The sequence below is a fragment of the Erythrolamprus reginae genome, chromosome 13 (genome assembly GCF_031021105.1).
Source record: "Erythrolamprus reginae isolate rEryReg1 chromosome 13, rEryReg1.hap1, whole genome shotgun sequence".
In the NCBI taxonomy this organism is placed as follows: Eukaryota; Metazoa; Chordata; class Lepidosauria; order Squamata; family Dipsadidae; genus Erythrolamprus; species Erythrolamprus reginae.
The window spans coordinates 14,952,569-14,979,654 of NC_091962.1; the positions used below are offsets into that span (position 1 = coordinate 14,952,569).

A 27,086-nucleotide genomic window follows, 5' to 3' on the forward strand; every position below is an offset into this window, starting at 1 on the left:
TAGTTGGGGGGGGGGGGAGATCAGAAGCAACCTGAGAAAATATTATTTGACTCAAAGAGTAGTAGATGCTTGGAACAAACTCCCAGCAGACGTGGTAGATAAATCCACAGGAACTGAATTGAAACATGCCTGGGATAAACATAGATCCATCCTAAGATGAAATACAGGAAATAGTATAAGGGCAGACTAGATGGACCCTGAGGTCTTTTTCTGCTGTCAATCTTCTATGTTTCTCCCTAGATCTCCTAAGCCAGGTGTCCCTAATCAGGTGTCTGTGTAATACAGTGTTTCCCAACCTTGGCAACTTGAAGATATTTGGTGTAATACTGGTGTAATGCAATATCCAAAAGACCACAGTTTCTCCATTCCAACTTTATTTTGAAACATTATTATTTATTGATTGTATTTATATGCCACTCACTCTAAACAACTCCAAAGTAGAAAAGAGCCAATTTGTTTCAGGAGCTGGATTTGCCCAACACAACACACAGGGTATTCTGCAAAAGTAGTTTGTATGGGTCGTTTACAGTTCGTTCTCATTTAAGATTCATTGAATTCACCTGGCTCAAGCCTCCAATCTTCCTCACCAGGCCGCAATGAGCCGTCTCCATGGCAACCCCTCCAGGTGCCGGGCCCCGTGCTGAGGATCGAGTGCAACCGGGCCTTTTCCGCCCAAACCCCCTCAGAGGCTCCCCGGGGGTCTTTCTCCCCGCCCCTCTCGCCCGTTTATTGGCTGCTCTTGAAAACCCCTCCCTCGGATTGGTCGGGATGCCTCTCCTCGCTCGAGGGGCGGGGAGCATTTACAAAGCCGGTGATTTGCCTGTGTGGAAAATTAGGAAGCACGTTGCCCGAAGGAGCAGAGTCTGCGGCTGGAGGGTCTCTCGTTCGATGCTGCGGGGCGCCGGAGAGCCCCAAAAACAGTCGCCCCGGCGCCTCCGCAGCCCAACTCCTCGAGCTCGAGGCCGGGCAGGGCCTTTTGAGCTTTTGAGGTAAGGCTTTTTTCCCCTCAGGCTTTTTAAAACTTGCCGGATAGGGAGGGGAGGGGAGCACGAGTTCTTTAGCCGCTTAATAGCCCCTAGTGTTAGATAGCACCTGTAGTAATTTTAACCCCGGGGGTGTATTCTAAGGAGTAAAATGCCCGGGACAGCTGAATATCTCGATTATTTCAGGATTTGAGCCTTGACTAAAATGTCACTTTATTTCTGAGAGCAAGGTCACCTCCTGTGGTAATTTTACCTTTACCTTTAAAACTGTTAATTTTAATTTGAAAATACAGGAAGTAGCATGAGGGCAGAGTAGATGGACCACGAGGTCTTTTCTGCCATCAATCTATATTTCTCTGTTTCTGATTTTGTTCTGCCTGTGGTGGTTGGGTTAACAGGACATGGCTGAGATGACCTAATATTCCATCTATTTTACTAACATAATCTCAGAATTACCTTAAGAACTGGCTTTATTTCAAGAAAATAAGGTCAAACCCCTGGACTTGGACTATTTTTCCTTAACTTTTGCCTGTAGTTCCTTCAGGCAACTAGTTTTCTTATATATTTTGCTTCTTTTAAGGACTTGAGCTTTGGCTAAAATTTCCTCAGGTCCCAACAAATGACTTTCTTCAAGAAATGAAGGGCAACTGCAGATCCTGAGGCTTCTGTATTTTGCCTTGAAGCTAATTTTAATGCTTGTTCACCTGTGGTAATTTCCCAGAATATTATGAAATATGGGAAAATTGGTACAAATGGGTTTCACAAAAACAATATCAAACTTTTATATTATAAAACCAGTAATTTATCAAACCATTAATCCTGTTTTACTCTTGAACGTTCCAACCAAACTCAAATTAATTAAAAGACTTAGCGCCAAAAACTAATTAATTTGCAACAAAACTTATACCATATCTCTTTTTATCCGTTTTTAAACTAATGCAATACATATCACATAACACATTACTACTAATACCTACTAACATATACTTTCTTCTTTTCTTTTTTTTCTTTTACATATAAAATACATTTACTGCATTATGCATATACTCCTATTACTTTTCCACAAAAAGTCGTCCCTGAAAACGTCTGTGTCACACGCAGATCTTTCTCTTCTTTTCTGCATTCTTTCTTTTCTTTTATTCATTTTCCTCTTTTCCCCCCTCTTTCCACTACCCTTTTTTTCCTGTAAATTTAATATCTCTTTTCACTCTTCAAATTTAGAAAATATTTTCATCAATTTGTTATTAGCTAATATATATTAACATGAGATGTAACGTTTATTATTAAAACCTAAGAAAATTCTTGATAATATCAAGGATATTGCTTATCTACTGTTTATTTACAATGTTTAAGAAATACCACACTGTCATCAAGAATTACATGTATTATAAGCCCTGTTAACTTTACCTAGGCATTTGTATTATAATCTACAACTTACAATGTATAATCGTATTACTTACCTGAACTGCTTGATTTCGTATTTCCCTTCCCTATCCCCCCCACCCCCCTTTTTTTCTTTTCTGTATATTCCTTCCTACTCTCCACTACCCTTTCCCTATTTCCTTTCCCCCCCTATATTTACAAATAAAGTATATTTTTAAAAACAACAACTCAGCTTTATATAGTGAGAGAAAAGTCAGCTCCTGGACCTGAAGTAATACTACACCAATAAGCATTAATTCTTTCATTTCAATTTTCATTCCGTGCAGAAATGTTCAGAGTTGTTTCCAAGTGAAAAAAGCTTTCAAAAAGACCAAATATAAACACCTAAAATGAACAATTTGCAGATTAGGGTGTGTTATTGAGCAGCACACCAGGGTTAAAGAAGCAAAATATGCAGAAAGTATCTACTTCAAATAACTGGTCAAAAGTTAACTAATATTACTTCAGGTCCAGGAGTTGATCTTATTTTCTAGGAACTAAGTCAATTCTTGAGGTTTGGCCAAATTATTAGAATAGAATTTTGGTGGAACTTGAGGTAATCTCAATCATCTCCTTGTAAAAAGACCAAACCACCACAGGTGAATGAGAATTAAAATTTGCTTCCCTGTAAAGCCGCAGTTAATTATAGCCATGCCCTTGTGGGCTAAAAGCACATAAAATTACAGGATTAGTATTCTAGTTTCTGAACATCTTTTGGTTATTTGGTGATATTTATTTTCCCCCCCCAAAGGCATGAATCCAATAGACGAAGAAGAAGACATCAACAGTCAGACAGATGGTTTCATTTACTCTTCAGTGTATTGAAGGCAGGTACTGTTTGCGACACGTTGCTACAAAAATGTTTACACCTTGCTAAAGTTTACTTGCTTTGGCAAAGTTGTTTATTAAAAAAACCCAACATTAAAATGTATCAATGGCAGCGAGCCGGAAGGCTAAGTTGCACTTGCCACTGCGGCTCGTAAGTTCTTGTAGGACCAGCGCGATTTTGCTGTTGAACCTGTGGAGGTAGCAAAATTGCGCCTGTGTTTCAGCGTGGTTTTACCTGTGGCTCCGTGCATGATTTTTTAAAGCTGGTTTTACCTGTGTCTCCTACCTCCACAGGTGCAGCAGCAAAATCGCACTGGTCCTGCAAGAACTTACGAGCTGTGGCGATGAGCGCACTTTAGCGTTCCGTCTCTGGGGATGCCCTTTCAGTCCCTGAGTAAGCAGTGAGGGCGAATCACACTGGAAGAGACAACAGCGCTCAGCTAAAAGCCTCCTCCAATGCCTGAGGACCCCTCAGTGAGACTCAGACCGGAAGGGAATCCTTTGGGATCACCCCCCTCCCATCTTAGAAATAATGCCAGTACCAGCCAGACTTCTTAAAACCGAAAGCGATGCAATTGGATACGAGGTATATTGACAGAGGATAATATTGGTGGCTCACCATTGAAATGAGGCGTCCTTGGTGGTGTCTGAGCTCAGTGGCTTCCTTGTAGAGGTTTCGTTAGGAAGCTAGGGAACATCATCAGTGCTGGAAGGGAGTGCAGTTGGCTCTCAATTTATGGTTTTAGTGGCTTCTTTCAATGTTGGTGTAAAGGGTCTTGGACAGGGGTAGGCAAGGTTGGCTCTTCTATGACATCTGGACTTCAACTCCCAGAATTCCTGAACTAGTATGATTGTCACAGGAATTCTGGGAGTTGATGTCTAGAAATCATAGAAGATTTGTGGTCTTGGAGATTTTGTGTTGTTAGCTTCTTTGGCAGTTCCTTGATGGGACATTCTGTATTTCTTCATTGTTGGTCTGATGTGAATGATAGTAATAAAACCTCAATGGCCATTTTTAATGCTGATGTGGCCATTAATTGATAATAGATTTTATATATTTTTTCCCTGGCATAATTTAGCTCTGGCAATGCCTAGCCGGTGACTTGCCGCTGGCAGGATTTGCGGCGGTGCCGGGTAGACACGCCCCCCCGCGTAGCCGACATCTTGTTCTGCCGGGATCTCGCGAGATCCGCGAGATCCCAGCCTGGCCCGGCTGCGGCGCAGGCTGATGACAACACTATGATCATCAAATTCAAACTCAATCCTTGAGTTTGAAGGGATCTTGGAGGTCTTCTAGTCCAACCCCCTGCTAAAGAAATGGCCTATACCATTTCAAGCAAGAGGCTGTCTGGTCCCTTCTTAAAAACTTCTAGTGATGGATCATCTACAAATTCTGGTGGCAAGCTGTTCCATTGGTTAATTGTTCTCACTGTCAGGAATTTTGTCCTTAGTTCTAAGTTGCTACTCTCCTTATTTAGTTTCAATCAATTGTTTCTTGTTCTACCCACAACTGCTTTGGAGAATAGCTTGACTCTTTCTTCTTTGTGGCAATCCCTGAGATGTTGGAAGACTGCTATCATGTCTCCCCTGGTCCTTCTCTTTATTAAACTAGTGATAAAATGATGGAGACTCTACTCAAAAAGAGGATAAATCAGCACCTAAAGAACAATAACTTATTGGAGCCAAATCAGCATGGCTTTATTGAAGGCAAATCATGTCAAACTAATCTCATTGATTCCTTTGACTATGTCACAAAGGTGTTGGATGAAGGTGGTGCCATGGATATTGCCTACCTGGACTTCAGCAAAGCCTTTGATACGGTTCCACATAAAGAGCTGATAGATAAATTAGTGAAGATTGGACTTAATCCCTGGATAGTTCAATGGATTTGCAGCTGGCTGAAGCGTAGACATCAGAGAGTTATTGTTAACGGCGAGTATTCTGAGCAGAGACAGGTTACAAGCGGTGTGCCACAAGGGTCTGTTATGGGTCCTATTCTTTTTAATATGTTTGTGAGTGACATAGGGGAAGGTCTGGTAGGGAAGGTTTGCCTATTTGCCGATGACTCTAAAGTGTGCAATAGGGTTGATATTCCTGGAGGCGTCTGTAATATGGTAAATGATTTAGCTTTACTAGATAAATGGTCAAAACAATGAAAACTGCAGTTTAATGTTTCCAAATGTAAAATAATGCACTTGGGGAAAAGGAATCCTCAATCTGAGTATTGCATTGGCAGTTCTGTGTTAGCAAATACTTCAAAAGAAAAGGATTGAGGGGTCGTGATTTCTGACAGTCTCAGAATGGGTCAGCAGTGTGGTCGGGCAGTAGGAAAAGCAAGTAGGATGCTTGGCTGCATAGCTAGAGGTATAACAAGCAGGAAGAGGGAGATTGTGATCCCACTATATAGAGCGCTGGTGAGACCCCATTTGGAATAATACTGTGTCCAGTTCTGGAGACCTCACCTACAAAAAGACATTGACAAAATTGAACGGGTCCAAAGACGGGCTACAAGAATGGTGGAAGGTCTTAAGCATAAAACTGATCAGGAAAGACTTCATGAACTCAATCTGTATAGTCTGGAGGACAGAAGGGAAAGGGGGGACATGATTGAAACATTTAAATATGTTAAAGGGTTAAATAAGGTGAACACAAGACCAAGGGGACACAATCTGAAGTTATTTGGGGGAAAGATCAAAACCAACATGAGGAAATATTATTTCACTGAAAGAGTAGTAGATGCTTGGAACAAACTTCCACTAGACGTGGTTGGTAAATCCACAATAACTGAATTCAAACATGCCTGGGATAAACATAGATCCATCCTAAGATAAAACACAGGAAATAGTATAAGGGCAGACTGGATGGACCATGAGGTCTTTTTCTGCTGTCAGCCTTCTATGTTTCTACCCAGTTCCTGCAACCAGTTCTTCTTATGTTGGAGCCTCCAGTCCCCTAATCATCTTTGTCGCTCTTCTCTGCACTTTTTCTAGAGTCTCGACATCCTTTTTGCACCGTGGCGACCAAAACCGAATGCACGGCCTTACCAAGGCCTTGTAAAGTTGTATCAACACTTCACATGATCTCGATTCTTTCCCTCTGTTGACGCAGCTTCGAACTGTGTTGGCTTTTTGGGCAGCTGCTGCACACGGCTGGCTCCTATTTCAATGGTCGTCCACTAGGACTCCAGATCCCTCTCACAGTTACTCCTGTTGAGCAAAGTACTACATATAGTACACCTGAGCATTTTCTTGTCCTTACCTAAGTCCAGGATCTTTTGTCACTACTGGCTGGCTAGACTATTTGGGGATTCAGGGGAGGTGAAGGGATGAGGGATGAGACAGACATTAGCCAAAGAGGTTGCTACCCAGGTCGCCGTGTTCCCAGTCCAACGGTTGTGCATTAAAATATTTATGGGTGTTTGTTACTGGCAAAGCTGTTTTCTCTCGTTTGGGATGGGGTATAATTAATCTGCCATAAATCTCATTTGGGTCCAGCTACAGTTTGGCACGGTGGGAAGGGAACACCATGCTATAATTCATGGCGCAAACTTCATCACTGATTAAAAACAGAGCAAAGGCATCTCGGCCAAAGTGGCATCCTAGCTGCAGCCTCCTGAAACATTGCAAGATTTAGAAATTGTAGAAGAAATTGGTGGCTCGGGTTGTAGATGATGTACATTCTTTGCGTGGTGAGAGCCAATCTGGAGCCGTGGTCAAGGCATCGCTCTCTACCTGGGGCGACCTTTGAAAAGTGTTCGGAAACTTCAGATCGTGCAGAATGCAGCTGCGAGAGCAATTATGGGCTTCTCTAAGTATGCCCATATCACTCCAACACTCCGCAGTCTGCATTGGTTGCTGATCAGTTTCCGGTCACAATTCAAAGTGTTGGTTATGACCTATAAAGCCCTTCATGGCACCTGACCAGATTACCTCAGGGACCACCTTCTGCCGCACGAATCCCAGCGGCCAGTTAGGTCCCACAGAGTGGGTCTTCTCCGGGTCCCGTCAACTAAACAATGCCACTTGGCGGGACCCAGGGGAAGAGCCTTCTCTGTGGCGGCCCCGGCCCTCTGGAACCAACTCCCCCCAGATATCAGAATTGCCCCCACCCTCCTTGCCTTTCGTAAGCTACTTAAAACCCACCTCTGCGGCCAGGCATGGGGGAATTAAGACTTTTTCTCCCCCTAGGCCGTTACAACTGTATATATGGTATGCTTGTATGTATGTTTGGTTTTTATATATTAAGGGGTTTTAATTTGCTTTTAGTATTGGATTTTATTGTACATTGTTTATGATTGTTGTTAGCTGCCCCGAGTTTTCGGAGAGGGGCGGCATATAAATCCAATAAAACTTGAAACTTGAAACTTATAATTTACTGACCACAGTTTTTCCCAGTCTTCTAGTTGAATCGCATAGCCAAAGTTGGTCATCCAAGCTATCATATTAGGCTTAACTATTTCTTCAATATTTTCATAATTTAGTAGGTAATTATACATTTGGGTTATGAATTTTTTGACAGATCCTGTCAATATTTTGTCTATTTCATTTTGTTTTTTACATATTCCGAATTTCACCAGGTCCTTTTTGTATCTACAGTGATCCCTCGAGTTTCGCGATCTCGATCTTTGCGAAACGCTATATCGCGATTTTTCCACCCGATGACGTCACTCCCTTCCTTTCTCATCTTTCTTTCTCTCTCTCTTTCTCTATCTTGCTTCTTCCTCTCTCACACTCTCTTCCTCCCTCTCTCATCTCTTTCTTTCCTTCTCTCTCTTTCTCTATCTCTCCCCCTCTTGCTCTCGAGCGGTGGGCGGCACCCAGGGAAGGTTCCTTCGGCCGCCAAGCAGCTGATCTGCTCGGCAGCGCAGTAGCAGCGAGGAGCCGAAGATGGGGTTTCCCCTTTGCGTGGGCAACGGGGAAACCCCATCTTCGGCTCCTCGCTGCTACTGCGCTGCCGAGCAGATCAGCTGCTCGGCGGCCGAAGGAACCTTCCCTGGGTCTTCCCCGCGGCGGGCAGGCGAGCGGCGGATGGAAAAGCGGCGGGCGGACAAGCGGCGGAAAAGCGGCAGGCGGACAAGGAACCTTCCCTGGGTCTTCCCAGGTGTGGAAGTAAAAACACCATCTCTGCATGCGCGGCCATGGAAAAAAGGGCGCACATGCGCAGATGGTGTTTTTACTTCCGCACCACTATATTGCGAAAAATCGAGTATTGCGAGGGGTCTTGGAACGTAACCCTCGCGATACTCGAGGGATCACTGTACTTTGAATTTGGTAATATGGCAGCCAATCTATTACTATGCCTTCCTCTTTAAGTCTTTCTCTAGTTTTTAGACTTCCTTTGGTATTTAGGAGGGCTTCATAGGTTATTATTTGTTCTTGGCTAATTATATTTGGATGGATTTGGGCTTCTAATAGAATAGAATAGAATAGAATTTTTATTGGCCAAGTGTGATCGGACACACAAGGAATTTGTCTTGGTGCATATGCTCTCAGCGTACATAAAATAAAATATGCATTTGTCAAGAATCATGTGGTACAACACTTAATGATTCTCATAGGGGTCAAATAAGCAATGAAGAAGCAATATTAATAAAAATCTTAGGATACAAGCAACAAGTTACAGTCATACAGTCAACATGGGAGGAAATGGGTGATAGGAATGATGAGAAAAACTAGTAGAATAGAAGTGCAGATTTAGGAGAAAGTCTGACAGTGTTGAGGGAATTATTTGTTTAGTAGAGTGATGGCGTTCGGGAAAAAACTGTTCTTGTGTCTAGTTGTCTTGGTGTGCAGTGCTCTGTAGCGACATTTTGAGGGTAGGAGTTGAAACAATTTGTGTCCAGGATGTGAGGGGTCAGTAAATATTTTCCCCGCCCTCTTTTTGACTCGTGCAGTCTACAGGTCCTCAATGGAAGGCAGGTTGGCAGCCATTGTTTTTTCTGCAGTTCTGATTCTCCTCTGAAGTCTGTGTCGGTCCTGTTGGGTTGCAGCACCAAACCAGACAGTTATAGAGGTGCAGATGACAGACTCAGTGATTCCTCTGTAGAACTGTATCAGCAGCTCCTTGGGCAGTTTGAGCTTCCTGAGCTGGCGCAGAAAGAACATTCTTTGTTGTGCTTTTTTGATGATGTTTTTGATGTTAGGTGACCATTTTAGGTCTTGACATATGATAGAACCTAGAAATTTGAAGGTCTCTACTGTTGATACTGTGTTGTCTAGTATTGTGAGAGGTGGAAGGGTGGAAGGGTTTCTCTTAAAGTCTACCACCATTTCTACGGTTTTGAGTGTGTTCAGTTCTAGATTGTTCTGGTCACACCACAAGGATAGTTGTTCAACTTCCCGTCTGTATGCGGATTCATCATTGTCTCGAATGAGTCCAATCACTGTTGTATCATCTGCAAACTTCAGTAGTTTAACAGATGGATCGTATGAGATGCAGTCATTAGTGTATAGAGAGAAGAGAAGTGGTGAGAGTACACAGCCTTGGGGGGCACCTGTGCTAATTGTACATGTATCTGATGTGATTTTTCCTAGCTTCACCTGCTGCTTCCTGTCTGTTAGGAAGCTTGTGATCCACTTACAAGTGTGTTCAGGTACCGCTAGATAATTTAGTTTGGTTAAGAAAATGTCCGGTACGATGGTATTGAATGCTGAACTGAAGTCCACAAAGAGGACCCTGGCGTAGGTCATTGGAGATTCAAGATGTTGAAGGATGTAGTGTAGAGCCATATTAACAGCATCATCTGTTGATCTATTTGCTCGGTATGCAAATTGCAGGGGGCCTAACAGTGGATCCATGATGGCTTTCAAATGGAACATCACTAGCCTTTCAAAGGTTTTCATAACTACAGATGTTAGAGCAACTGGTCTGTAGTCATTCAGTTCCTTGATGGAGGGCTTCTTCGGCACTGGGATGATAGTCGAGCGTTTGAAGCAGGAAGGAACATAGCACAACTCTAGTGATTTGTTGAAGATTTGGGTGAAGATGGGGGCCAATTGGTCAGCACAGACTTTTAAGCAAGAAGGAGTTATCTTGTCTGGGCCTGGTGCTTTTTCAGGCTTCTGTCTGAGAAATAGATCTTTCACTTCCTTTTCTGTGATCACTAAGGGTTGTAAACACAATGGGATGGGTTCAGTTGTAGAAGATTTGGCTGTTGTTGGTGTGTCTGGGATGGAGGTTGTGCACATAAGAGGTTGAGGCTTCTTTTCAAACCTGCAGTAGAACACATTCAGGTCATCTGCCAATTGCTGATCTCCTTCAGCTTGGGAAGGTGGTTTGCTGTAACAGGTGATGTTTTTGAGAGTTTTCCACATGTTTGCTGGTTCATTTGTTGAGAATTGATTCTTTAGCTTTTCAGAGTAGATAGCCATCTGGGTATTTCGTTATAATGTTTTTTCCTGACCTTTTGCCAGTATTTCAACAATGTATTCTGAATTTGATGTTGTTTAAAATGTGAGTGTTTTGAATGTTCATTTCCCCATAAATGTGCATGCCAACCTTCATTTATATCGTGACCTTCTAGTGTTAAAATTCTAGGATTTTCAAGGTTGACCCATTCTTTAATCCATAGTAATTTAGTGGCTTGGTGGTATATTTCTAAGTTGGGCAAACCAAATCCTCCTCTTGTTCTTAGATCTTGTAAGGCTTTCATGTTTATTCTTGCACCAGATAAATTTAGAAATTATTTCATTTATTTTAGTAAAGAACAATTTGTTTAATTGTATTGGTGCTGTTTGGAAGAGATAGAGCCACCTTGGAAGTATATTAGACTTTATGGTGTTAATCCTTCCCATTAAGGATAAATTTAAGTTTGTCCATTTTTCTAAGTCTTCTTTTGTTTTATTTAGTAGTTTCATATAATTTAGTTCTTTTAGTGAAGAGTACCTTGCCGTAAACCAAATTCCTAAATATTTAATTTTTTTTTCTATTTGGAAACCTGTTTCATAGAAACATAGAAACATAGAAGACTGACGGCAGAAAAAGACCTCCTGGTCCATCTAGTCTGCCCTTATACTATTTCCTGTGTTTTATCTTAGGATGGATCCATGTTTATCCCAGGCATGTTTAAATTCAGTTACGGTGGATTTACCAACCACGTCTGCTGGAAGTTTGTTCCAAAGATCTACTACTCTTTCAGTGGAATAATATTTTCTCACGTTGCTTTTGATCTTTCCCCCAACTAACTTCAGATTGTGTCCCCTTGTTCTTGTGTTCACTTTCCTATTAAAAACACTTCCCTCCTGAACCTTATTGAACCCTTTCACATATTTAAATGTTTCGATCATGTCCCCCCTTTTCCTTCTGTCCTCCAGTAAAAGGGGGGACATGATTGAAACATTAAAACATCTTTTATTAGTAGTTTATTAAGATCTTGATTACAATTCTTGGTTAAGACAGAGGTTTCTTTCTTTATCACAGTTTTATTCTACATTAAAAAAACTGAATGAAATAAAACTTTACTAAATCTTTTACAGTAAACTTTATTCTCAGTTTTAATATGAATATATCATCATACTTAATTTTTTTTCTGCAATTTCATCCTCCATACTTTATTAAGTAGAAAAGTACTTTATTGTAATGTTAAATTCCAAAAGCAAAAGGGAGGAATTAAATGAAGAATCTGCCCGTTGTTATACCTCCTGCATCTGTTTAGAAGAAATCAGAGATTTCATGTTTATCTCATTGAAGACCAGAGGCTACTTGTCTACCTCCACTTTCCATGGATGGAGAGTCCTAACATATTTCCTAACACGTTCTCTTTTTTCTGCTCAGTCTCTGCCTGAGTCCAGATGTGTGGAAAGTTGTCGTCCTGGATTGGTCAAGAGGGCTTGAGAAGGAGAGCCAGGTTGCTGTTATGACTGCGTTCCTTGTCCGGAGGGGACCTTCTCCACTCAGGAAGGTGGGTGACACTGAGGAAAATGGGAGGTTTGGTGGAACTGGATCCATCCAGAACATTATCATGAAAGTGCAAGTTAAAAGGCAGATTGGAGCAAACCTAGGGGTTTTTTCAACCTGCACAATTTCTTATCTAAAAGGAAGTACAGTGATCCCCCGATCATTGCGAGGGTTCCGTTCCAGGACCCCTCGCAATGATCGGTTTTGCGCGAAGTAGCTCTGCGGAAGTAAAAACACCACTGCCCACGCAAACTCCTCGCTGCTCGCCCGCCCGCCCTTCGCCCGGCCACCCGGGTTCGTTTGGCTTCGGGACATGCCGGCGGCGACGTTTTAAAACAGCCGCGCGGCTTTCCAACTGAGTCCCGAAGTCAAAGGCGAACTTCAGGACTCAGTTGGGAAGCCGCGCGGCTGTTTTAAAACGTCGCCGCCGGCATGTCCCGAAGCCAAACGAACCCGGGTGGCCGGGCGAGCAGCGAGCGAACGGCGGGTGGCCGGGCGAAGGGCGGGCGGGCGAGCCGGGCGAACGGCGGGGAGCGGGTGCTGGGGGGGGCTTCGCCCTCCCGCCAGCAAGAGGGGGAAGACCCAGGGAAGCCGCCCAGCAGCTGATCTGCCCGGCGCTATCTACGCATGCGTGCCCATAGAAAAAAAGGGCGCGCATGCGCAGATGGTGTTTTGACTTCCGGGTTGAAAAATCGCGATTTAGCCCGTTCGCAATGATCGGGAGCGCGATACCCGGGGGATCACTGTAGATCAAAAAGACTTTGAAGGAGGGCTGGGAAGAGACTTTACTCCCCTCAACTGCATATACCTAGCTAGATTTTTTTAAAAAATATTCTTCTTAGTTCTTTTTAATGGAATTGTTTAGAAATACGTCTTGGAAAATGTCCCTGGAATTAGGTGTTGTCCAAAAAATGTATTTCTTGTAATGTAAAAAAATAAAATACAGTGATACCTTGTCTTACAAACTTAATTGGTTCCGGGACAAGGTTCTTAAGGTGAAAAGTTTGTAAGACGAAACAATGTTTCCCATAGGAATCAATAGAAAAGCAATTAATGCGTGCAAGCCCAAAACTCACCCCTTTTGCCAGCTGAAGCACCCGTTTTTGCGCTGCTGGGATTTCCCTGAGGTGAGGTTCCCCTCCATGGGAAGCCCCACCTCCGGACTTCTGTGTTTTTGCGATGCTGCAGAGGAATCCCAAGCGCGAAGTCCGGAGGTGGGGTTTCCCATGGAGGGGAGCCTCAGGGGAATCCCAGCAGCACAAAAACGGGCGCTTCGCTGGCAACGGAAGTCTGGAGGCGGAGCATACCACCTGCAGTGGTGGGTTTGTAAGGTGAAAATAGTTTGTAAGAAGAGGCAAAAAAATCTTAAACCCCAGGCTTGTATCTCGAAAAGTTTGTATGACGAGGCGTTTGTAAGATGAGGTATCACTGTATTAAAGAAATATTGCTTTTTATTTTTCAGATACTGAAAAATGCACCCAGTGTCCCGATGATAAATATCCCAATGAGGACAAAGTCCAATGTATCCCCAAAGTTATAACCTTCCTGTCTTATGAAGAACATCTGGGCATCATCCTGGTCTCTTTTGCCCTACTGTTGTTCCTAAGCAAAGCCAGCCGCTCCGTCCTCCTCCTGCCGGGGTTTGATCCTTCTCGACATTTTCAAGGACGACCATCAGAGGAAGTCCTTGGTGATGGCCTCTGCGAAGTTGGGAGCCGCCATGAGGATAGCGATGGAACAAACGATGTGGAAGAGGGCGAAGAGGACCAGGCAGAGTCGGTCGATGACGGCGCCGGCAAATTTCCACTGGTTGCAGGCGGCCCGAGACGCATCTCGGCTGCGGAAGCGTTGAGCGACGTATCTCAGCTCCTTCAGGATGGAACTCAGGTGGGGGTCCTCAGGGATGGAGGACGGAGGCTCCGGGGAGAAGAGGAAGGGACGGGGTATGTCAGGGGGCTTGGTGGTGGGGAAGGGGGCAGGAGCCACGGCAGCGATGGGGATCCCCGCGTAGACCAGGTGGCCGTTGGCGATGGGCCCAGCCGGACGGGTGGGCGGGCTGCTGCTCGCTCCGTCACTGTTGTCTGAGCTGCAGCTCAGCAAGCTGGGGGTGCACGGGGGGCGCCGCTGGGGTTCTTCTCCCGGTTGGCGCATCCTCAAGAGCCAAGCACCCCAGTTCAGCACCAGGACCTGGACCTGCGTGGAAGAAACCACTGGATGAGAGAAGGGGACCCCCAACTTTTCAGGAGTCTGTCTTGGAACGGAGCAAAGAAAGGGGAGACTTGTGGACTTCAATTCCCAGAATTCCCCGGCCAGCATGTCATAAACCATGCTGGCTGGGGGATTCTGGGAGTTGGAGTCCTCCTCTATTAAAGTAGGCTGGCTGGGGAATTCTGGGACTTGGAGTCCACTCCTTTTAAAGCATGCTGGCTGGGGATTCTGAGAGTTGGAGTCCTCTCCACTTAAGCATACTGGCTGGGGATTCTGGGAGTTGAAGTCCTCCCCTCTTAAAGCATGCTGGTGGGATTCTGGGACTTGGAGTCCATTCCTTTTAAAGCATGCTGGCTGGGGGATTCTGGGAGTTGGAGTCCTCTCCACTTAAGCATGCTGGCTAGGGATTTCTGGGAGTTGGAGTCCTCTCCACTTAAGCATGCTGGCTAAGGAATTCTGGGTGTTGAAGTCTTCCCCTCTTAAAGTGCCCAACACTGCTCTGGGCTGTGCCACATTTTGAGGGAAGCCCCCAAATTCTCCTATAAGAATACGAAGCTACTGTTTTTATTTTATTTTATTTTTAACACACCCAAACCAGAGAATTATAAAAATAATAAAAGAGCCAGTCAGGACAAAGAATCTGCCGTTCAAGTTAATGAAAGTGCATCATCTCCAGTGATTTCAAAAGTGCCACCTTATGGCAGCCCAGGGGCGAGATTCCCAAAGGGAGACCACCCCCCATTCCCCAGCAGGCGGCAGAAATGGTTGGTTGGCAGAAAGTTGTGGAAAGTTCATATTTTTAGCCTGAAATGTTTTCAAGGAAGCTTCTGATTGATGGCGAGAACAGGGATAACGGTCAATCCAGTGTAGAAGTTGGGGATAAATCAACAGCTTGCCACACTATCTGCAGAAGGCCTGATGTGGATTGGAACTTGGGTGGGGGGATTTCCAGGAGGGAGAAGATGCAGCCACAAAGTATGCTTTAGAGGAGTTCAAGGACATCCTATATCCACCGACCTGGGCGGAAGCGGAAGGAGGACTTCCCATGCTGGCACAATCTGAGTGGGCAACGTGACAGGTTTGTGGGTGGGGGGACAAGGGATGGTAAACTCAGATTCAGGGTTCCCATTGTAGGAACCCACCCACCCAAATCTGAAACAGGAGGCGGCACTCACCCATCTTGGCATGGAGCCTCCCTCGGGGTCGTGGTGGTGGTACTGGAGGACAAAGACAGTGGTCATTACTGAGAGACCCACCATGCCCATGGTGGAGGCAAAATATTGCCCTGCAAAGAGAGAAGCAGATTGGAGAAATCCCGGAGTCATCTCACCTGGGCTTTTCAGTGTACATCTTTGATTAGGTTTTAATCCTATCCTATGCACAGAGGGCATTCCGCATTCTTGTAGAAATGGGTCATTAAAACAAATTTAAGCCTTTGATCAACACACCCTTTAAAAACCCACACAAACTGGAGGTGACGCAGGTGCACCCCGGAATTGGGAGAGGGCGAAAGGACAGGAGGGGGAGTTACTCTTGTTTGAAATTGGATTCCCCTTTTCCAGTCTCACCTATTAGTGGCACCGAATCGGAGGTGGCTGGCATTATTTCGGCCACCAGCAACATAAAGACAGTAAGCGACAGCAGCACAGTGATGCCTGGAAAGAAAAGGGAGACCCCGAAAGGTTAGTGGTAGGGGATGGGGGGGTGTCCCATGGAGCCTTCCTAGAAGAAGGACCCCTGGGTCAGCCCCGCCTACCTCAGCCCCAGTCTTCCCAGTCTGCAAAATGGGGAGAGTTTTTTAGACCTCCAAATCTGTTAGACCAGTTTTCAGCGCACAAGGAAAGGGATTTTTTGTTTGTGTGCCCTTGTAGACCAAGGGTGAGGAATTAATTATGGCCCTTTTATGACTTGTGGACTTCAACTCCCAGAATTCCTCAGCTGGCCATGTTTGGTCTCCAAACTGAGTGACTTTAAGACTTCTGGACTTCAACTCCCAGAATTCCTCGGCCAGCAGTGTTTGGCCATGACGGCTCGGGAATTCTGGGAGTTGAAGTCCACAAGTCATAAAAGGGCCAGAGCTCACACTTTTGTCATAGGACTATCAGCGTCCTCGCTCTACAGAATTTGAAAATTTCGTCCATTGGTCAAACTCTTGCTCCCCCTCGCCCAACTGCGCATGACAACCTCGCCGCCTCCTTGGGCCCAACAGTTTTTACCCAAAGAAATCTTCTCCCCTGAATCAGCAGGCAAGAGGAAGACCAAAAATGTCACAGCCGAGAGCAGCAAGCAAGGAACTAGCATGTTCAGGGCGTAGTACAACGTCCGTCGACGCATAACGACCACGAAGGTGACATCAAGGTAAGGCTCCCGACAACAGTCGTAGAAAACCCGGTTTTCACTGCCAGGGACCCCTGCAGGATGGAAGGATGGAGAGGAAGAGTCAAAGGGAAAGAGTCCCCCTCCTCCAGGGTCCTAGCCAGTGTTCCCTCTAATTTTTTTTTTGGGGGGGGGCGGAAAAGTATAGTGTCTGAGCGGCAGTCCCTTCGGGGCTGGGCGTCACAGAAATAATAAATAAACAAACAAACAAACAAATAAAAAACCCACCCTGTTTTGACTGAGAGAATTTCAAAATAAAATACTGTCCTGTGTGTCTATAACACTGAGCTCATAATAGGGCAACTCTATCAATATCAAAATGCCACTTAAATAGTTGAGCTAGTTTCAAACTAGATTTTGATTTTCTTTCTCTCTTCCTTACTCCCATTCTTTTTCTTTCTCTTTTCCTTCCTCTCTTTTTTCTATCTGTTTCTCTCTCTTCCTCTCTCTCTCTCCTTCCCTCTCACTCTTTCCCTCGGCTTCTGGGCAGGTTTGGAAAACTCTGAGTTGATGATGATTTTTAAGTGAGCGATGGCTCACTGCTCAGCTTAGAGGGAACTATGGTCCTAGCAATGCCAAAGGGGACCTCAGGATTAGGAACGTCGGCTTCATTCTTACCCACAAGGTCCCACTCGCCGTTGGAGATGTAGCCCGACGTGTCGCTCTCCAGCATACGGAGGTCGAGCAGCCAGCCGTCGTGAGTCCAGGACCCGAATTTGAGGTCGCATTTTTGGGTGTCGAAGGGGAACCAACGGACGTCGATTCGACAGGTGCTTTTCAAGATCCCTGGAGCGGAAGGGGAGGAAGAAAAGTGGGACTCTCCCAAACTCCAACGCCTTTTCTAAAATTTAAATGTATTTTTGAAAGACAGCCAACACGGGAGCCTGCGTGTAAAATAAGACAGCCATCCTGCTCGGCAATTTGAACCCTACGCAATATATATTGGAGTAGTCGAACAATTTTATTCCTTCCTTCCTTCCTTCCTTCCTTCCTTCCTTCCTTCCTTCCTTCCTTCCTTCCTTCCTTCCTTCCTTCTTAAAGGTTCCTTCCTTTCCTTCCTTCTTTCCTTCCTTCTTTCCTTCCTTCTTAAAGATTCCTCCCTCCCTCCTTTCCTTCTTAAAGGTTCCTTCCTTCCTTCCTTCCTTTTTTTTATGAACCAGAAAAGCAGGTCTTATTTTTGCATCCTTCCCATCTCACCTGGAGGCAGCCACTGGCAGTAACCGCTGGAGTTGACCAAGACGTGAGTGTGGAGTGTAGAGTCGAATTCCTCATTGGCACTAAGAAAAAAAAATTAGAGAAGAATTAAAACTCTTTAACTAAAAAGAAACCCCCAACAAGAAATTTAAATATTTTAACTAAAAAGAATTATTTCAAAACCGGCCAAGAGGTTTTCACAACTGCCGCCGGCTTTTTCCCTTCCGCGAGATTTTTCTTAACTGGTTTTGTATTACCTCCAGGGACCCCCCAAGTCGTCCCCCCACCCTCGATTTTTGTAGCCCTGCCTTACCTGTTGTACAGAAGAATGTCAGGTTTCCACACCTGCTCGGCTGAGAAACGTAACGTTTTCACTCCAGGATATTCAGATTCGTTCCATCGCAAATAGTGATCGTACCAGTACTTAAAAAAAGAAAAACAGACCGTGTTTTGCAAGGCGCCTAATTTTGGGGTGCCCTTTCCCTTTTATCCTCCTTCAATTATAGCCATAGAGGTAGATATTTAAAACGTACCATCTGCAGCCAGACGTTGGTGATGAGGACTTGGTTCTTCTCATCCTGTGCAGGCAACAGGAAAATAAAAATAAGGTTTCTTAAAAAGCCACACACTCTTTAAAAATTGAAAAATCCATCTTAGCCACAGGCAATTTTGTTTAAAAATAAGGCAAATCCTCAACGTACGACCGATTTAAAGTTATAACCTGTTCTGTCTGGCCAGATCAATTATTAGATCAAGCAAGGAATCTGTCCGTTGCAATCTCGGCTATTCATTAAAGTCTCGGGCATAAAGTCAACTCCAAAATAGTTTTCCTCTACTTAACTATGATTCACTCTGAATTGGCAGGAAGCCCGGGAATCAAGATTTGCTTTTCTTAATCTGTATTTCCCACAAACAGTCCAAAAGTAGATTTGATTCAGCCGTCTCTCACAATTGAAGTTGACTTCCACACTTGCTGTCACGAGGCTTGCCCTTATATAGCCGAAAGGCGTGACCAAGTGTTCTATAGATCTATCCACACAAAGGCCTTTTCCTGTTCAGCCACTTCTGCCTTCTGACACTTCTGCATACTCTGGCGTCGAGAAGAAGCTCTTCCCCTTCTGAGTTACTCATGGGCACCTCTGGAGGTGCAACAGTTGGCTTTCAGCCTCTAATCCCACATCAGACTCGGGTGCCAAATACCCTGGCCTAGGATACCAACCCACACCCGTCTCTCAATGCTCAGAATCAGCTGCTCAGGACGTAGGTGGAGCCACCAAAGAGGTGTCCATGTTTGGCGTTCATCTCCAGGACTTACCAGATCCATGATCTGCATAAGGCTGAGGGTGAAGTGGACAGTGATGGCTTGGGTATCATTGCCGACAGGTCTCTCCAGGGGAATGTAGTCTTCCATCAGGTCCTTCAGAAGTTGGCGCTGGTGGAGGCCTCCTTCAGAGTCTTCAAACCAAGAGTTGGGCATGAATGTTGAGGAGAACATCAAGATCCAGAATTCAGGGAGATTTTTTTTCATAGAAACGCAGAAGATTGACGGCAGAAAAAGACTTCGTCTGCCCTTATACTATTTCCTGTATTTTATCTTAGGATGGATCTATGTTTATCCCAGGCATATTTACATTCAGTTCCTGTGGATTTCCCAACCACGTCTGCTGGAAATTTGTTCCAAGCATCTACTCCTCTTTCAGTCAAATAATATTTTCTCACATCGCTTCTGATCTTTCCCCCAACTGACCTCAAATTGTGTCCCCTTGTTCTTGGGTTCACTTTCCTATTGAAAACACTTCCCTCCTGGACAATATTTAACCCTTTCACATATTTAAATGCTTCAATCGTGTCCCCCCTTTCCCTTCTGTCCTCCAGACGAGACAGGTGGAGTCCATGGAGTCTTTCCTGATACATTTTATGCGTAAGACCTTTCACCCTTTTTGTAGCCCGTCTTTGGAACCGTTCCATTTGATCCATCACTTTTTGTAAGTGAGGTCTCCAGAACTGGACACAGAGAAGCAACCTGGAATTAAGGAGGAATTTCCTGACCGTGAGGACAAATTAACCAGCGGGACAGCTTGCCACTAGAAGCTGTGGGCGCTCCAACACTGCAGGTTTTCAAGAAGAGACTGGACAGCCATTGTGAGATGGTTTGGGTCTCCTACTTGAGCAGGGGGTGGGCTAGAAGACCTCCAAGGTCCCTTCCAGCATTATTATCATACATTGTGTGATCCGTTCCTGGGATTTTTCAAGACTCTCTTCAGGCCCTGATGCTGTTACCCATAATCCCCTGCCTCTTACCCAACCTGATCTTTCCACCCTAAAGCTTCTGCCCCCAGATTTTAAATCCCCCCAACCCAAAGATTTGCCCCCCACCCCATGCAAATGGCAGCGCAGGAGAGTCCGAAAACTCCCATGGCTCCACAACTCTGCTACTGCAAATCTGATCTCGAATGGAAGAGGCGAGGAAAAGGGGGGGTGAGGAGAAGGTGCCCCCCCTCTTGGGGGAAGTCTCCAGCCCCCCCCCACCATCCTTCCCCATTCAGCAAAGCGGCAACGCAACATGCAAAAAAAAATTGCACTCCGCCGGCACTAAAGATGGTTGTGTCGTCTTTCGTGCCCGCAAAGCAAAACACACCACACACACAAACGCACCAACAGGCAGAGTGTGGCAAAATAGAACACATATACAAACACACAAACCGAGAGAGACACAAACACACACACCAATGAGATGGTTGTTCTGCAGAACAGCCAGCAAAGCCCATTTTCAAGCTGGACCAGAATTTTTTCCCTTCCTTTGACGTCTCTGAAAACCAGGCAGCCTTCAAAGCAGAGGTCCAAATTCATAAGGTTGTGTGGGTGTGTGTGTGTATCAGTATCAACCCCCCCTTTCCCAAAGCTCCCACCTCAAAGCCTTTGGAGGCCACCCACCTGCTCCTATGCCGGGAGACCGTGGACAGGACAGGTGGGTGGACGGAGAGGGAGAGAGGAAGGAAGGAAGGGGAAGAAGAGGAAGGAAGGAAAACAGGAATGGAGGAAAGGTAGGAGGGAGGGAGAAAGGAAAGAAGGAAAGAATAAAAGATGAAGGAAGGGAGAAGAACAAGAGGGAAGGAAGGAAGGAACCTTCGGTTTTCATCACATTGAAAATTCATAGGGGGAAGAAGGGAAGGAAGGAAGGAAAATAAGAATGAAGGAAGGATAGGAAGGCGGAAGAAAGGAAAGAATAAAGGAAGGAAAGAAGGAAGAACAAGAGGGAAGGAAGGAAAACAAGAATGGAGGAGGGAGGAAGAAAAGAAAGGAAGGAAGGAAGGAAGGGCCTTACCTGGGAAGAGAAGGAAGAAGGAGGCGAAGACGAGGAGGTGAGCAGAAAATTCTGTATTCATGTCGGTTTGGGGGGGAAGGGGAAAAAAAAGGATTTAAATTCCCCGGAATCTTTCCTCCTCCCTTCCTGCTTTTTGCTAGAATCCGCAGGAGAAGAAAGAAGAGACGTTTTGCAGCTTAGCAAAGACAGCAAACCAGGGCTTCATTTAGGAGAGAGGGAGGGAGGGAAGGAAGGAAGGAAAGAAGGACGGAAAGAAAGAAAAGGAGGGGAGGGAGAACCTGCACTCCGGCCATCCTCCGTCCCTTTTACAGGGGGGCCTGAAGCCTTTCTCTCTCTCTCTCTCTCTCTCTCCACTCTCTTCGGAAGACCCCCCCTCCCCATTTCCAAGGAACACTCCCCCCCAGGAATGAGAAAAAGGGGTGGGTGGGTTTGGGTAGAAGGGGCCCGGAGGCTCCACAAGCAGCCAAGATGGAGAGGCTGCAGCCAGCCAGCCTGGAGGAGGAGGAGGCGGCGGCTGGGAAGGACCAACCACGCTGTGGTCCCAGCAGGAAGCTCCTCCAAGCCCAGCAGAGCCCCAGAGGTCATCCAGTCTAGCCCCTCTGGAATTAGAAGGCCACCTGGAATGAAGATGCTGGGGTCATGCAGGCGCCTTGCTAACCCACCCCTCTTCTTTCTTCTCCCCTTTCTCTCCCCTTTCCTCTCCTCCTCTCTTCTCACTTTTCCTTTCTCCTTTTTCATCTCTTTTTCTTCTCTCCTTCTCTCTTCTCTCCTTTCCTCTATCTCTCACTCTCCTTTCTTCTCTCTTCTCTTCCCTCCCCTCTTTCTCTCTCCTGTCTCTTTCTCTCTCTCCATTTTATGCCAAATCCAACTCAATGGAAGAAGTTCCAAAATTCATTTTTTTTATAAAAAAGGATGAATTTGCAGATTCCCCCTGGGATTTTCCCCCGGCTGCTTCCACCGCTGTGGTTTAAGAGTTTTCCAAACCGAGCCCTGGTTTTCAGTCACAGCTGCAGTTGCTGGAGGGGACATTTGGGCTTCCTTGGTTTCCCCCCCCCCTACCCTGCGTGGCATAAGGATCCCCCACGGGCGTGAAAGCATCCGTCGGAAGTAGAGTCTGGACACAAGGGCGGGGGGAATGTCCAGCAGGCAAAAATCCCATTTAATGGAAATTCATCCAGGCTTGCTGTTCTGGCCCCGAAACTTGAAACCTCACAGCTGCTTGAGCAAATTTGCACAACAGTGTGTGTGTGTGTGTGTGTGTGTGTGTGTAAGAAAGAGAGAGAGACCGACAGACAGATCTGTCTGCCTACCTTCATAGATACGATAGACAGATGAGATGATAGAGACATAGAGACTAGATATAGACAGACACAGAGATAAATGTAGGTAGGTAGGTAGATATAGATAGATGGATGACAGGCAGGCTAGATATAGTCAGATACAGAGATAGGTAGAGACAGATGTAGATGGAAGATAGATAGATAGATAGATAGATAGATAGATAGATAGATAGATAGATAGATAGATAGACAGACAGACATATATACATACAAACATACATACATACATACATACATAGATGATGGATGGATGGATTGAGAGATAGATAAATAAATAAATAGAGAGCTGAGATAGATGATAGACAAATGAGTGAATAGATAGAAATGTAAATACAATAGATATGTGGAGAGATAGATAGATGATAGATAGATAGATAGATAGATGGATAGATAGATAGACAGACAGGTAGACAGACAGAGATTAGATATAGACACAGATATAGGTAAGTAGGTAGGTAGACACAGATGGATGATAGATACAGGCAGACCGACATAGAGACAACAGACAGACAGAGATAGATAAAAGATAGACAGATAGAGACTAGATACAGAGAAGCAAAGACATATAAATGATATAGGTAGACAGATATATAGATAGGTGGATGATAGATATCAAAATTAGATAGAGACAGAGATAAATGATATAGGTAGGTAGATAGATAATAAGAGATAGATGGGGGAACTGAAATACACTTCCCCCTAGGCCTTTACAATTCTATGCATGGTATGTCTGTATGTATGATTGGTTTTAATATAATGGGTTTTTAACTGTTTTTAGTATTGGATTTTGTTATATACTGTTTTATTGCTGTTGTTAGCCGCCCCGAGTCTGCGCAGAGGGGCAGCATACAAATCCCATAAATAAAGAAAGAAAGACAAATTAGGTAGGTAATTAGACAGACAGAGATATAGATGGGTGGGTGGATGATAGATGATATATTGACTATAGAGAGAGACACAGACAGATGAGAGATTAGATGATATGGATGGATATAATGAAGATAGATGAAAGATGATGCGTTCCGAGACCGCCCGTGAAAGTCGAATTTCCGCAAAGTAGAGATGTGGAAGTAAATACACTATTTTTGGCTATGAACAGTATCACAAGCCTTCCCTTAACACTTTAAACCCCTAAATTGCAATTTCCCACTCCCTTAGCAACCATTTAGATTACTCACCCTGTTTATTTATTAAAGTTTATTTTTAAAAATATTTATTAAAGGCAAACAAAAGTTTGGCAATGACATATGACATCATCGGGTGGAAAAAAACGTGGTATAAGGGGGGAAAACCATGAAGTATTTTTTAATTAATATTTTTGAAAAACCGTGGTATAGACTTTTCGCGAAGTTTGAACCCACGAAAATCGAGGGAACGCTGTATAGAGAAATACATACATACATACACACACATATACATCAAAAGTGAACTAAATGGGAAGGGGGCAGAATATTTTAACCTAAACAGATTTTTAAAAGCCCTCTACTGACAACTTGTTGGTTTTCTTTCTATTTTTATGACTTAATATTACTTTATCTTTTTAAATAACCAACCACTGTATACTGTTTTAAAGATCTTAAGTAGATTCTTCTAACTGCTTCTTACCTGATTGAATTGCTAGCATTGTTATTTTAAACTATAGTAAGTTTTTGTTCGATATATTATTGAATTTGCAAGAATGATTATAAACCTGAAATTACCTGTTTAAAAAAAACAAGTGAACTAAATGAAGACGGGGCCCATTTCATCGAATAAATCAATTTATTTAAAAGAATATGTTACAATTAGTTGTACTAATTGATTCTTACCAAACTTTTTGTTGTTGTTGTTTCAGAGGAGCTTCGCTCTAAAGATGAAGAATGCCCTGCGTCCTGCCCTCCCACCCCCAACCCGCCCTCCCGCCCCCCCAAAAATGTTCTCCGAGCCCTTTCGTCCTCCTTCGCAAGGATATTCCTTCTTCACATCCTAAAAAAATCGCAAACGGAAAAGAAACGCCGAGGAGTATGCAGTGAAAACATTACAATTAGAAGTCTGTCAAATAAATTAAAACAGTGAGAGACACACACACACACGGAAAGCACCAGGAAACCCAGAGCTTAAATATATATATATATATATAAATATAAATATATTTATTTATATATATATATATTGACCCGAACCAAGGATATTTTAAAAAAAAAATTGAGGGACATGGAAACCTTTATTTTTTTTTCAACCTATATAATCTTTGGATAACAGACGGGGACGTTTGAAACAAACTCACAATCCTGTAACAGAAAAGAATCAAAAATATATTTTTATAAAAGAGCAAACCAGCGGTGGGTGGGAAAAAACACTTTGCAACAAAATGCTGGGGTCTTTTTTTTTTTTTAAATTGTTGCATCCCAATTGAGAAAAGGGGTAATGGACACGTGCGCAATTTGCCTAGAAACGGGGGTCACTTTTGCAACTCGAAACCAAAACGCAGGTTTTGATGCAGGAAACAAAACTCTTTGCAAGCAGTTTTGTTACCCAGCTGAGAGTTGTGGGTCCTTCCCCACAAACACACCTACACAACTCCCTTGGGACACCCTCCCATCCTGATGGTTTATACGTCAGACCAGCATCCCTAAGCCACCTTTCCCCAAATCCTTGGTTAAGAACCAGGGAGGCAATGTATCGCCAAGGTATATTGCTTCCCTAAATTTAAATTATTTAAAATCTACTAAATTTAAATTTTAAACGCGGCCAAATTTGTATTCCGGGCTGCCCGATTGGCGCTTAGAAATTAGGATGTCCGCTTTTTCTCGTTCTTGCTGGTGGCTTCGGGATAAAGCAAGGGGCTAGTCCTCAAGGAGGTGGGCCTTTCCAAGCACCATCCTAAGCGCTGACCAAACACCCAGAAGGATCTTTGCGTGGTTTTTAGTGCAACCGGAAGCATCGAGGGCACACGGTTACCATTACTCCATTGTCCCACCCGTGAAAATTGACTTTTTTTTCTTTAAGGTAAGTGGGGGCCACCTTTAGTTTTGCCCGATGCTGAAAAACCATGTTCTTCAAATGATGTAACCACTAGGCTCAATGGTCTCCGCTGGACATAATTTGTGGTTAGCAACTGGCTAACCAGCCCTCGCTCCCAAGCAATGAAATTAGCAAGGAGGGGGGGGCTTTTTAGCTGGGTGTGTGTGTGTGTATATATGTATATATATACACTAAAAAAAACATTTAACACACACACACACACATATATATTTGCAGGTGCAGAGCAAAACTCCAGTGCCTTGTGAGACGATTGCAACATCTACTTTGAATTTTAAACAGTTTTCAATTGTGGGGGATTTTTTTCTTTCCTACTGCGTTTTTATTTTTGCAAAATTTTCATTTATTTTTTATTTTATTTTAAAAAAACACGGTTCAAATTGTGTTTTGGGCCTCAGCGTGAGCTCCGGTGTTGGAAAGAACAGAAACTGTTTATTAGCCCCTCGGACGTAACAGCCTCAATATGGAAAAAAAAAATTATATTTATATATATATAAATATAATATATGGGTTGGGCCTAGAGGCAAAAAGGAGCTGTGATGGCCCCTTAATATACCAGGGTGACACAACATAAAAAAACAAAAAGGAAAAACAAAAAAACCCCAAAAAACAACACACACCAGGGTGACACTACATAAAAAAACAAAAAGGAAAAACAAAAAAAAACACCAAAAAACATAACACACACCAGGGTGACACTACATAAAAAAACAAAAAGGAAAAACAAAAAAACCCCAAAAAACATAACACACACCAGGGTGACACTACATAAAAAAACAAAAAGGAAAAACAAAAAAAACCAAAAAACATAACACACACCAGGGTGACACTACATAAAAAAACAAAAAGGAAAAACAAAAAAAAACCCCAAAAAACATAACACACACCAGGGTGACACTACATAAAAAAACAAAAAGGAAAAACAAAAAAAACCCAAAAAACATAACACACACCAGGGTGACACTACATAAAAAAACAAAAAGGAAAAACAAAAAAAACCAAAAAACATAACACACACCAGGGTGACACTACATAAAAAAACAAAGGAAAAACAAAAAAAACAAAACATATACCAGGGTATGGCTAGCTGATGAGGCCAAAACAAGGCCGAAATGGTGCCATCCTAGTCTCCCTGAATTTTAAAATTTCAGCAAAAAACATGGGATATATATATATATATGTGTGTGTATATAGACGGCCATGATAGGTTTGTCTCTCATATATATATATTTTTTTCTTTACATACATACATACATATTTCAGACAGTGCAAACGGATGTGTGGGTCTCGCATCCAAGTTGTTAAAAAACAAAAAACAGTGGGGGGGAAATCGGCGGTCTTAACTTTCAAACAACGGGTGACTGAAAATGGCTCCCCCTCCCCAAAATTAAAAAATTGTGGGGTGCGCCACAAACTTATTCTGGATTATGGTGGTCTCCCTGCCCTCCCTCCCACCTTCCCCCCTCCCCCCCACATACCCCCTGTTGAACAGGA

General features: G+C 43.9%; 1 protein-coding gene and 1 long non-coding RNA gene across 3 annotated transcripts; one reads left to right on the plus strand and one right to left on the minus strand.

Moving 5' to 3' along the window:
• The first annotated feature begins 824 nt into the window (after nucleotides 1–824).
• Nucleotides 825–26,188, plus strand: LOC139175286 (uncharacterized). Of its 2 annotated transcripts, none has more exons than XR_011560501.1 (6): nucleotides 825–989; nucleotides 3,157–3,232; nucleotides 12,006–12,132; nucleotides 13,591–14,015; nucleotides 16,583–16,694; nucleotides 24,406–26,188. It is a non-coding gene; the product is annotated as an uncharacterized lncRNA (long non-coding RNA). The 2 variants fall into 2 exon arrangements; XR_011560502.1 differs by having other exon boundaries at nucleotides 844–989; nucleotides 3,157–3,236.
• On the minus strand, nucleotides 13,697–19,401 carry LOC139175285 (neuronal acetylcholine receptor subunit alpha-7-like). Its single transcript, XM_070766302.1, has 9 exons — nucleotides 19,222–19,401; nucleotides 18,440–18,484; nucleotides 18,220–18,329; nucleotides 17,910–17,989; nucleotides 17,331–17,498; nucleotides 16,553–16,747; nucleotides 15,905–15,991; nucleotides 15,512–15,621; nucleotides 13,697–14,321 (listed from the first exon to the last, which is right to left on the minus strand). The coding sequence occupies exons 1-9, from the start codon at nucleotides 19,399–19,401 to the stop codon at nucleotides 13,803–13,805; spliced, it is 1,494 nt and encodes a 497-aa protein (XP_070622403.1). The 3' UTR covers nucleotides 13,697–13,802.
• Nucleotides 26,189–27,086: the final 898 nt, after the last annotated feature.

What these genes read in the sequence shown, in the direction of transcription:
- LOC139175285 (XM_070766302.1), bottom strand. Translation starts at nt 19,401, where the DNA reads ATGTTCTCCTCAACATTCATGCCCAACTCTTGGTTTGAAGACTCTGAA. An exon ending in CGGCGAGTGGGACCTTGTGG is followed by an intron (nt 16,748 to 17,330) that starts GTAAGAATGAAG and finishes TCCATCCTGCAG; the next exon opens with GGGTCCCTGGCAGTGAAAAC. An exon ending in CGATTCGGTGCCACTAATAG is followed by an intron (nt 15,622 to 15,904) that starts GTGAGACTGGAA and finishes CTCTCTTTGCAG; the next exon opens with GGCAATATTTTGCCTCCACC.